The 12,768-nt window shown below is 37.8% G+C and overlaps 1 protein-coding gene across 1 annotated transcript; it reads right to left on the bottom strand.

The window, feature by feature from the left end:
- Window positions 1-4,332: 4,332 nt before the first annotated feature.
- On the bottom strand, window positions 4,333-5,265 carry LOC141578945 (olfactory receptor 2B8-like). Its single transcript, XM_074373026.1, has one exon. It carries the CDS (start codon window positions 5,263-5,265, stop codon window positions 4,333-4,335), a length of 933 nt encoding a protein of 310 aa, XP_074229127.1.
- Between the last annotated feature and the right edge of the window lie 7,503 nt (window positions 5,266-12,768).

Genomic DNA, 12,768 nt, shown 5'->3' with positions numbered 1-12,768 from the left:
GAGATAAATTAAATGCAAATATCCTGTATTACAGGAAAACAAAATAATAAATACCAGAAGAGCTCTGCAGACAAAGTGCTGTGGGAAGTCACACTTGAAAGACAGCACCTCCTCTTGGGAGATCAGGGAATTTTATGGAGGAGGGGGCATGTGAGCTGTTCTTGAAGAATGATCCAGAAATTAAACAGGAAAGCAAACAGAAAGGGAATGCCAGAAGGAAGAAACATAGTGAAGAGAGGTAAAGAGGCTGGAAACCATGGGACTTTTCCATGGGCCATTTTGGCCAGCTGTCCAGTGGGAAGGTTTGATGGTGAAGTTGGAATGTAGCTCAAGATCTGGCACCAATTTTAGGACATGGGAATTTATAACTTGGGGAGTAGGGAGTTTATCACTCATGAATTCTGGAGAAGATTCCTCTTTGCTCCCTGAAGTCCTGTCTCATATCCATCCACAGAACGACCTTTGGGGAAACCAGCGTAGCAACACAGCCTTTAGGTGGGTAAATCCAAGTAGACATTGGCTACTTCAGATAGGTTTAGTGGCATAAGATGGTATGATTTTCTTCATAAAACTTGAATAAAACTCTTACCTTTAGCCATAATTATGTGTGGTCTTCTCCCAGGGGAGGAATGTAAGCTGAAGTCTCTCCCTTCAATCTCTGCCATAGAGAGGCTACCTGGAATAATTAGGGTCTAAGAGTCCTTGTCCTATCCCATAGTTACCCCATTCCCTAACACAGAAGCTATGAAATTGCCAAAGTCCTTTGCTTGGCATTCCAAGCCCTCCTCCTTAAACCCTCCGTGGTATTATTTCTCCCTGATCTCTTTGTGCAACAAATTCTCCTGTAAAACTAATTCTTGAATGGCCCTGACATTTTTCCACCTCTGTATTTTTACCAGTTCTCTCCTCTTTCTACTCCCTGCTTCCCTGAATATCCCAACTCCATGTCTCAGAATGTCCAAATTTGGCTCTTCCTTCAAGGACCAGCAAAATACTAATCCTCCAGGAGCCCTCTTTCTTTGACCTACCAGGCTGGTAAAAAAAACACTTACTCTTCTGAACAGCAAAATCATTTCATTTATAACTTTCTTGTGATTGTGTGTGGATGTTATAGTTATGCACATACATGTGTAAATGCCTTAAAATGCAGACACTGTGTGAGATGTACCTGAGTGTCCTCCTCATCATAGCAAACTCATAATGAACACTTAAAGAATGTTTGTGAAAAGAAAGGAGTGAGATGAAATGTTTGGTGTCTAGATTGCTTCAAACAACCAGACACCAAAAATGTGCAGCCATGTGATGGGTTCTGGAAGCAGGTGTGTTGGTATCTGTGTGTTTAGCTGTGTTAGGGCAAAGTTAGTGAGAATAATGAGCCTGGTCCTGGAGACTGGAATGGGAGCCCATGATGAAATCAACAGCATGAATGCCATCCATAGGTGACACCTGAAATTCTACATTTTCAGCTTCATCTTAGTCATTTCCTTCCACATCCCACCTCCCAGAAGTTCAAGTTACACTGAACTCAAGTACACCTTAAACTTCCTCCCTTTGCATACTTTTGCTTATAAGAGTCTATGCTTCAAATACCACTAACCCACCTAGAAAACACGTGCTTCTGCTTTATGTCACAAATCAACCATCACTTCTTCTAGAAATCATTCCTGAACTCACTTTCTGGGTTTTTCCCATCTGTAGAATGGTACCAGTAATGCCTACAACATGGGGTTTCTGTGAGAACTAAGCAAGAGAGTGTTACCGTGGCCAATGACCTCTCTTGCTCAGGAGTTTTATTTTTTGCCCATTGTCCTGGGATAAGTATCTACAATGCTACATTTCACTCTCAAAAGTGCTCTAATCCAAATATTAAAATATAAGGAAATCCTAAGTAGTGTATTTAAGCACTTTGGGGCTTAAATAATGGCAGCTGTCCTTTGGGCTAGATTGACACATAAATCCGCTATAACATTAAAACATATACCCCTTATGAGTATGAGAACTCACTTCTGCTAAGTCCTAGTCCAGTGTTCTGTAAAACAGGGAAATGTGCAACATGGTAGAAGGTGGCAGGCACAGCTAGAACTGGGGAAGCTCTGTAAGTGTCTGGTCCATGGATGTGTTCAGCCTGATGTTTTGATTAGTCAGGACTTAGACGGTGTTGTGTTGTGACGCACTTGATGGAAGATTCACATTGCCTGTGACTGTGGCGAGCTAAATCATGGTAAGTTCAAATAGCCTAAAAAGGCACCACTATAGGAATAAATGAAGGCAAGAGGTAAAACAGATGATATCAGAGAAGCAGTTCAGCTTTCAGATTATGCTGGAAGAATGGTACTAATGAGAAATAATTAGCTTCACGGAGACTTCCTTCCTTTTCAATGCTTTACAATCCTCATACTTACTAACTGGAATGCTGAATTAGTGTTTTTCACTTTAAAGGGAAAGACACCCATTAGGAAAGCTGGTAACATAATGTATGGTTGGAGTGTTTTTTATATCCTCTATACCTACAATGATGACATTAAAACATTTCAATATTGCATTATTATCCTTAAAATTAATCAGCCACATCCAAAAAGTGAAAGCCACTTCTGAAGAAATTCTGACAGGTTTATAATATATAAACTTTATCATCAATTCATAATAAATCTATTCTAGAGAGGATAGAGATATCTAGATAAAGACAGATGATTGCTTGCTTGCTTTTTACATTTGAAGTCAATTTTAAACCAGTGATGTCTACATTACTTATCTCATGAAGGAGACTTCATTTATGTATTTGCTAATTGTATACAACCTTTGTATGTAGTTAGAAGAAATGGTGGCATTTAATTGTTGGATATCTGCAAAAGGGAAATTATATTCTTTTTATTTTATCTAAATCATGAAATAAACAAGTGAGAAAATTTTAGGAATTGCTTATGTCTCATTTAACAATTTAGTCAAAGGCCATATTTAAGTTTATTAAGTACACTAATACGAAGTAATATTTTGCTATTCTCTTAATTTGAAGAATAATTCTTCACTAAAGATGCCACTGGTTGAAAAGCTTCAAAACAGAGGAAATATTTGTTTCCACCCATTTGTGACACATATATGTACATTTTTCTCCCACACAGCATCCAGAAAAACCTCTCAAAAACATAAGTGGTGTCATACCACCCTTCTTTATAACACTTACACTTTGCTGAGAATACATCCCTGCTCCTGACCATAAGCAGCTTTGCCCTGCGTGGTCCGTCTCCTGTCTGCCTCCCCAGCCACACCTCCTGTTTCTCAGTAGTTTCCTTTATCCCCTCAAATGAACAAACCATCTCACATTTCCAGTCTTTGTCCACAACCATGCTCCAAACAGAAGCTCTTCTCGATCTGACTGCTACCTCTCCTTCCTTTGTGTGCAGCCTCCTCAGAGAAGGTCATCCTTCCTATGATTGACTGTCACCACCCCTTGATAATCATGCCCCTTATTCCATTCATCACAATTTGTCATTGTAAGTGTGTATATTATATGTGTATTACAAATACTTATCTATATGTAAAGAAAGGAATTATTTCTATTTTATTTACAATTATATTCTAAGGTCATTCAACAATGTGTAGTGAATGAATTAGTTAATCTATTAATACTTGACCAAATCTTCCACTTCTCATCATTGCTATCTCTCTGTCCACACAATCAGCCTAAGAGCACTGGGAATAAGCCTACAGTCACATAAAATCAGATTTATCGATCCATTGCAAAGAAAAACACCACACACTAGGATTTGAGGGGAAGGGTAGGGTTAAGATAAAATTTAAATGAAGCAACATTTTGAGAGATTTGTTGCAAAGCAGGGCTATGTATAAAGGGGTCAAAATTAGGTTTAGACCACAAAGTAGATGCAGGGTCTTCTTTCCTTGGAAACTACAAAATTAAGATCGATGCAGCATGTTGCAACCAAAGACCCTTATCTGAAGTTCTGCACCTGAGTTGAAAATTGAGAATGCTTCTCCCCATCAAGGTGTTTTACATCCTTCAGGCAGGAGTAAGATGTTTCTTCGTACTGATATAATTTGAAGCAATTAATTTCAGAGAGTTTATGATTTTAGAGAACCAAGATTTCTCAAGGAGTGAGAAATTAGTAGTCACTCAATAAAGGATGTTGTTCTGAAAGTTATGGTTTGCCCCTGGGGGAGACATGTTTCTTGTTGAGTCTGCAGCTGGAACCAAGTGTCTTTTATGAGTTATAGGGCAGACGCTGACTGTCCCAGGCATGCTTTATTCTATCATTTCATATTGGAAAGTCCATTATCTTAGGTTAACAGTTAACCTCAGTGTCGCACGAAGAGCTCTCATGTCCTCTGTTTCACAACAGCTCTCCTTAAAACTCCTTTTACATCTTGGTTCCTTAGACTGTAGATCAAGGGGTTGAGCATGGGTGTGACCACAGTATAGAACACCGCAATGATCTTGCCCCCAGCCCTGGAGGACTTTGACTGGGGTCTCATGTACATGAAGATGCCAGTTCCATAGAATAAGGCCACCACTGTCAGATGAGAAGCACAGGTGGACAGTGCCTTGTGCCTCCCGGAGGCTGATCGCATCCTGAGGACTGATAGAAGGATTCGGGCGTAGGAAACAACAATGAGGAGAAAAGGAATGAAGACAATGATGACACTGAAGATAAAGACAACCATCTCAGTAAGTGAGGTGTCAGTGCAAGCCAACCTCAGGATGGAAGGGACTTCACAAAAAAAGTGATTCAGGACATTGGGCCCACAGTAGGGCAAACTCAAGGTGAGGATGTTGATGACCATGGAACTCAGGAAACTACTGGACCAAGAAATGGCTGCCAACTGGACGCAGGTGCCTTGGTCCATAATGAGAGTATAATGAAGGGGATGACAAATAGCTACATACCTGTCATAAGCCATGACACCAAGGAGAACGCACTCAGTCATCCCTAAGGAGAGGGAGAAGAACATCTGAGTAGCACAGTTGGAGAAAGGGATGGTCTTTGTCCCCTCCATGTTGGACAGCATTTGTGGGACATTGGTGGATGTATAGCAGATATCCAGAAAGGATAAATTAGTGAGGAAGAAGTACATGGGGGTTTGGAGACGTGGTTCTATCTGGATAATAATGATAATAATAACATTCCCCACCACCGTTAACAAATAGAAGAACAAGAACATAATAAAAAGAATGAGCCTTATTGTTGGCTGAGATGAGAGCCCCAGGAACACAAATTCAGTCACAGTGAAGTTTGTTTTTATCATATTCATTTCTTGGTCACCTCCCTCTCATAGAAGCATTCACTCACCTAAAGAAAAAAAAAAATCAAATGCCCTATACGTCACAATGTTGAAAATTCAAGATAAAAATAAGACAGCAAGGAGATTATATCTTGAATATCTGAGTTGTACTATAAGCAGAAAGCTTTCCCTCTGCTGTTGAAGAGGATATTCCAAAAGAATGTTCAAACTCAAATACTGATTAAGTTAAACAGATATTCTTGCCTTTACTCTGAGGGGAGGCCCTCTTGGCTGCTCATAATCTTTCCAAATCATACACCTTCTTCAAAGCCTTGCTCACGCTCACCTCTTCAAAAAGATCTGATTATGTCTTTGTTCTACACTCAACACAGAATAACTCAAGTAAAAGTCAAAAAAAGACACTGTTTGATGTGCTGACCACAAACCTAAAAATAAAGGCCAGAACAGCGGCTTGCGCTCCTGTATCACCCGGATGCAACTTTCTACTTTCTAGTGTTTAGACATCCTGAAACCCTAAGAACAAAGACTGTGCACACCAACAGCAAAACCCGTGACGGCTCACACTAACTGCCGGCTCTCCCAGCTTCACCACTTCCATGCAACGGGGGTCTTTGATGGGTTTATTGTATTTACAATAAGGATGATGACAGAACCAATTTTTTGAGGATTAAATTGAATAGTGTGTATAAAGAATTTAAGACAATGCTTACACATAGGAAACAACCCACAAATAACAACTATTATTAATAGCCCTAGTAACACACAGTATTGCTACCCTTAGCAGCCAAAATTCACTTCTCTGATAAAAACCATTTCAGAAAAAAAAAGATTATTAAAAAAGATCCAGAAAAGTTAAAGTTACTAGGTCTAGTCACTGAGCACGTCTTAGCCCCCACCCTGTGCCAACTTATTTAGTTTAGGGGCAGAGTTAATGTGTTTGGTTAACTGGCTTTCAGCAGATGAAAGCAGGAAGTTAGGACATGGGGTGAGGAAGAGTCCTGGAGGCAGGCAGAGCTGTAAGGGCAAAAAGAAGCTGCCAATCATTCATCCATTCATTTGTCCACTCTTTTTCTTTCTTTCTTCCTTTTATAAACTATATTTTTGGTAATCTAGTATGTACCATATGCTGAGCCTGTTCTGTTAAACACAACAGACATTCTGATGCTCTCATAACCCTCACAGTCCAGTGGGAAGCTGAGATGAAGGAAGCATTCTGATTCCTGAAGGAGCAGGGAATCTTATGAAGAAGACATTTGAAGAACCAAGTAGTTGCAGGTCATGAAAAAGACTATTTCATGCAAAGCATCATTTTTCAAATATTATTAATTTGCAGATAATATATTTTAGAGAGCTTCCTTGTCTTTTGACTTAAACAGGGATTTTCAAATCAAATAAAGCATGAACTGGTAAACTAAGTGATCTAAAATATGAAGCCCAGGAGTAAAGGAGGGATGGGCGTGGAGAGAGGAGAGAGGAGTTAAGTCACAGTCCTGTTTACACCAAGAGTAGGAAGGAAGGGTGGTTACAGAACTCCCTTCCAGGCCCTCCAAACAATGGTTAGGAAGTCCTGCTGAAAATAAAAACTGCTTTGTTAATGTTTAGGGGTGGTTATGATGACAGCAAAGGACATCCACAGTGAGCTTCTCAGTTGACAACAAGGCGGCACACAACCAGATCGCGGGATTAGCAGGGAAGCACGCAGACTCTGCCACTGGAGAGCCGAAATCACATACTTGGTTCCACCATGAGCCAGCCGGGAGGCTCTCCTTGCACAAGTCACATGGCCAGTCTGTGCTTAACTTTCTTTATCTGCAGGAAGGGGGCAAGAGTGACATCCTCATACACAGAGCTGATGGACGAGGTAAATGAGGTAATACATGTGAAGCCCAATAACCTAAAAATAAAGATCTCCTTCATTAGGGGATCTTTGTTTCATGTGCAGAACGGGAATTATTGACACTCCTCATCCCCACCCCAGGCGAGTGATGGAGAGACTAAGTCTTTAAGACAGTAAACAACTTGTCCAAAATCACTTGAAAAATTTCTGAATATATATACAAGCACCCACAATAAACGTGTATATAATATATCTATATTTATATCTATAGTAGTAAAAACCAGGACAAAAATAAAAAGTCTTGGTTCCAGAGGCATGCATGCTTATGTAGAATTTGTTCCCATGAAGGAACATAAATATATTAGTTCAACATTTAAACACTCTGTAGTTTGACGACTTAATCAAAAATATAGTCTCATAGTTCCTCTAAATGCACAGTTTCCTCAAAGAGCATTTTTAGTCACTTTACAGCTGAAACTCCTCAAAGCCACCTTGACTCTATTCAATTGTCAGTTTTTCAGGATATAAATCTGTTTTTGTTTCTGTAAGAACACACAGAACCGCATTTCCCTCATAAAGACAAGAGGAATAAAGACACTTTGTAAATAAATATAATGCCCATGGTACAAAGCAAACCCACCAAATTAAATATGGGTTTGCAGAAGCCCTGGATGTTTTATAATTACCAGTAGATTCTATATAATCATCTCAATCAAACAGGAATCACTGAGTAAACTGTACACCCTCCATTTCACTTCACAAGATGAAAGCCACTATTGTCAAATGCCTTCTTGTCTGTCTGGAAAACTCCTATTTAATATTTTAAATACTAGGCATGCATGGCATCCTCTTTGAAACTCTCCCTCATTTAACTCACCCAGAGTTAATCAGAGTCCCCTCCGCTGAACCACTTCCATCATTTGAACATACTCCATTGTTGTACGTGTTGGGGGGTGTGTATGTGAATAAAAATGTATTAGTCGATCTTGCCAATTGACTTTGGGTTTCTAGGGATCCTGTAACTCATTTATGTTTTTTCCATTCCTTAGTACATAGTAAGCACTGTGGACGAGGACAATCAGAATATGATTCTGACTCCACCATTTCTCTGCTGGGTCAGTTATGTAGGTTTCCAAACTTCCCTAAGCCTCATTTTCTCCCATGTGAAATGGGAGCTATACTAATACTTAATCCACAGAATTACCTTGAGGGTTACACTAGAAAGTACATCTAGTAATTTGACATAGAATCTGACACATAGTGAAAATAGTATAGCAAACAATATTACATAAACGCCACATCACTCAGTTTGCTAGAAACATACTTGTGCTCTAAGAGTAGAGGAATATTAGACACAACCACATCAGAAGTACTTGATGTATCACTGTAGAGGTGTTCAGAGCCTTCACAAATGCATACAATCCCTACGTGTGTTTAGTATTGCCAAAGTTTGTGATTTCATTGGTTATCAGCTCATCAATCAATGAAACTTATTGTTAAAAAAATCAACATAAGGACTAAGAAGTTTAAGGAGTAAGAGTAAAGACAGCACAGGGATGATTCTGCTCCCTCCCTTATTAAGGAAGAATATTTGGAAGGACTACTAGGAAGACCCTAAATATTTTTCTGATGAATCCACCTCTGAGTTATGAAAATATGCTAGAAAAGGGATGATCATTTGAATAAAAATACCACTTACAGTGTTTATAAATTGCCAGTGTTCACAGAAGCACTGTTTATAATAGCCAAGACATGGAAACAACCTGAATGTCCATCGACAGATGACTGGATAAAGAAGCTGTAGTATAGTTATATAATGGAATACTACTCAGCCATAAAAAATAAAATAATGTCATTTGCAGCAACATGGACGGATCTGGAAATTGTCATTCTAAGTGAAGTAAGCCAGAAAGAGAAAGAAAAAATATCATATAATATCACTTATAGGTGGAATCTGGAAAAAAAAAAAACAAACTTATTTACAAAACAGAAACAGACTCACAGACATAGAAAACAAACTTACATTTACCAGATGGGAAGAGGGTGGGAAAGGATAAATTAGGAGTTCTAGATTTGCAGATGCTAACTAATATATATATAAAAGATAAACAACAATTTTATACTTTATAACACAGGGAACTATAGTCAATATCTTGTAATAACTTATGGTGAAAAAGAATATGAAAATGAATATATGTACATTCATGTATGACTGAAGCATTGTGCTCTACAACAGAAATTGACACAATATTATAAACTGACTATACTTAAATAAAAAATTTTTTTAAATTGCACCGTAGATGATAATGTACCACTTACTGTGAATTAGTTTCACAAATTTTCTTGAGCAAAAGATTGGGATCTGGTTTTAATAGCACATGGAAAGAAAGAGGAAGATATGATAGCAGGGGCTCCTGGAAGGCCATGCTCTAAGAGAGGCCAACTCCTAACATCAGCAAGAATGTCATGTTGCAAAACGTAATAAAAGTTAATCAATTCTGATGGTTAGTAGAGACAATAAAATCACTTTTCCACCCTCTTGCCCTGAGAAAAAATCTTTCTCTGTGGAAAGAAAAAAAAAATCACCAGAAGAAACTAAATGCTACGTATTATAATTCTCTACTACATGACAAAGATATGTAAATACTTTGCTGGTAGTAAATTACATCTTTACAACAACTCCAATATATTTACATCCATTTCAAATATGAGAAAATTGAAGATTCTAGAGATTATATACCTGTCTCACTGTAAGGATATATAACAAAGCCATACTTCGCACTTGAGTTGACCCATTTCCAAAACGTCCTTTAGTTAAATAACTGATAGTTTTATTTTACTATTACTGTTGTTTTTTAATATCTCAATAAGCAATCGTAATCATAGGCACAAGAGATAAAAAATACCCTAACATCATTGATGTGTAGAAATAATCTGTTTCATACCTGTCTTTACCACATAGTCATGCAAAAAAAAGCCCATAAAAGACAAAATAGACATGATATCCACATGCAAAAAAATATAATTTCACAGAGATAAAATAAATCTTCTCCTATAACCACAAATGAGATACTGCTATAATACAACTCAGCCCTTTTATAGATTAAAAAGAGAGTTAATGAATGAATACACAGTAAAATCCCTAAGTCACCTGAGTTTTCTCATTTTAGGATGTTAGGCTGAATTTTAGATTCTTGAGGGACAATGTCCCAGACCAGTAATTAAAATGTAATCATTTGTTCTGAGGGATTCCTGGCTGATGTGGTTGTTACTTGCTCCCTCTCTTCTCCCTCCCCTGAGTGTGGACCTTCACCATGATTAAACCATGCCTTCCAAGTGTCCTCAGTGTTCTCATCCTTCCATATTGCCTAATACTGACAATCATGAAAATGGATGCGTTCATCACAAAAACAGCAAAACCTAAAATGCAGGCTTCACAGACCATATACAGAGCCATTTCCTGAAATCAACTGGAATTTAGAGATGGTTATGATCCTTGTATACTGTCAATTGTCCACATAGCAAATTTGAACCCTAAGGTCTCTTCTCCCTAATCATAGCAAACTCTGGAACCATCTTCAACGGCATAGCTAGCAAATGCAAACTTTTTATAAGGAAGCAGGAAGGCCAGAAGGGGCATTTACTGATTTGGTGAGCTCAAACATATCATTTCACTTTCATAAGCCTTGGTTTATTCATTTTTCAAATGGGTGTTAAAATATCTAGACCACTGCATTGCTCCCCTGCCGTGGAGCTCAAGGGAAGAAAAGGAGGAAGAAAGGAAGGGAGTAAAAAGCAAATGGTTAATATTAATTAAGTCTTTTCCATGTACAAAGAGGCAGCTGAGTCAAATAATGTCTCCAAATAACAATATAAATTAATCTCAATTATTTTCAAGTACTGGATGCAGTAGAGTTGGCTGCTGTCATTTGTTTATTTGTTTGGTTTTAATACCAAGCCCAGGCCTTAAGAATCTCTGCTGGTCGGACTCAGATATGGGTATTTTTCCAAAGCTCCCCAGAGGAGCCCTTGAAAACTTATTTTCCCAATATTTCTACTGGAAAAGGATACAATTGTGGATTTGTGGATTTAGACAAACCTAAGCCCCCAATATGCATTCTCTTAAGGAGTTCCATGTTACTTCCACTTTTTTCCCTACTGTATTCCAACTTTTAAGAACTGTTGCGTGAAAACAATCTAAAATGTACAACATCTGCCTAAGCCTTTTTGGAACGTCCAATTCCACTTTGCCTTCTTCATGAAGCTGGGGACTCCAAGACTGGATCCCCACTGGGTGTCATCCCCCTGAGATTTCACTGTGGTAGAAGCTGCTCAGCGGGCAAAGGAGAAACAGCACACGGCAGACGTGGTGTCCTTTAGCAGATGCTTCCTCGTGTGAGTCTCACGACTCTGGGAAACAGAGAGGGCTCTGCTAGGATGAGATCTGAAAGGGTCAGATCACTTGGCCTGTTCTGTGTCGTTCATAAGAGATCTGAAAAGCACATAAACACTGGTGAGATTGCCTTAAACTAAGAAAACGTCTGCATGTCTCAGACTACCCTTCTTCTGTGCCAAACGGAGACGACCCATTGCACTCCATGACGTGCTGCGAGTGCAGACTTGGGTCCTTAATCTGTATCCCTAACACTCCCCACCTACAAGCATAAAACATTCTTGGAGGACAGCTCAGTCTGTGTTTTAGAGTGAGAGAATAAATCGTATGTGCCTAAATATTCTGTTGTGTTTAGGAAACGTGGATGCTTCTATAAATGATAAGAGTCAGGAACAAAAGAAACTAACTTCAAGAGTCCGGTGCTGATGACGTTGTGACGCCCTGGATATATACATATTTTTTAAATCATGATAATAACTAAAATAATATTTTTAGTTGTAATATATTGACCCAAAAAAAGCCAAGGATGTCTAGGATTCTCAAAAGATGAAAAATGTACATAGAGAATATAAGAAGAATAAATATAATAGATTATTCCATTTTGATTGAATTTTAAAAGTGTGATTTGACTAAATATATAGTGCATAGAAACAGAAATTCAGATAAATATAGATATGTTCATTTTTATTGGTATAAGCAGCAAATCATACATTTAAAGACCCATTTTCCAAGAAGTTCCAGTAAAATTGGAAGCTCTACAAAAACCAAGAATAGTCAGCATTGATGAATGCTACTACTAATAATAATCAGTGACAGCTGTCACACAGAAGAGCCAAGTTGAGACAAAGTTATTAGATAACAGTTCCTAAATGAAAGCTAATTATGCGGACTCAATTTCTGATATAATAGATGAATATTGAGTACATTTATTAATTAGAATAATTAATAAATTATTAGAATAAAGTTCTACAATTAGAATAAAGTTATTACAAGATTAAATTATTCATGAGTAATTCTCATGTATTAAATTAACACAAAATAGTAACATAAAACAGGTTTTTTAATGTTGGCTGAGAATTAAAAAATAATTTTAATGGGAGAAATCATTTTACAAAAAAAAAAAGCAAAATTTTGTTTAAAATGGTGGATATAAAAGTCAGATTGACTTTAAAATTTTATTTAAAAAAATTAACCATTTGATACATTGCTCCTGCTTTATTTACTTTAGGAAAACTGTTTGATTTTCCAAATAAGAAATCACTGCTAGCCTGTGAAAATTTTT

Source organism: Camelus bactrianus, chromosome 10 (assembly GCF_048773025.1).
Source record: "Camelus bactrianus isolate YW-2024 breed Bactrian camel chromosome 10, ASM4877302v1, whole genome shotgun sequence".
In the NCBI taxonomy this organism is placed as follows: domain Eukaryota; kingdom Metazoa; phylum Chordata; class Mammalia; order Artiodactyla; family Camelidae; genus Camelus; species Camelus bactrianus.
The sequence above is the reverse complement of the archived record's forward strand: the minus strand, read 5'-3'. Positions and strand labels throughout refer to the sequence as shown.

What these genes read in the sequence shown, in the direction of transcription:
- LOC141578945 (XM_074373026.1), bottom strand. Translation starts at nt 5,265, where the DNA reads ATGAATATGATAAAAACAAACTTCACTGTGACTGAATTTGTGTTCCTG.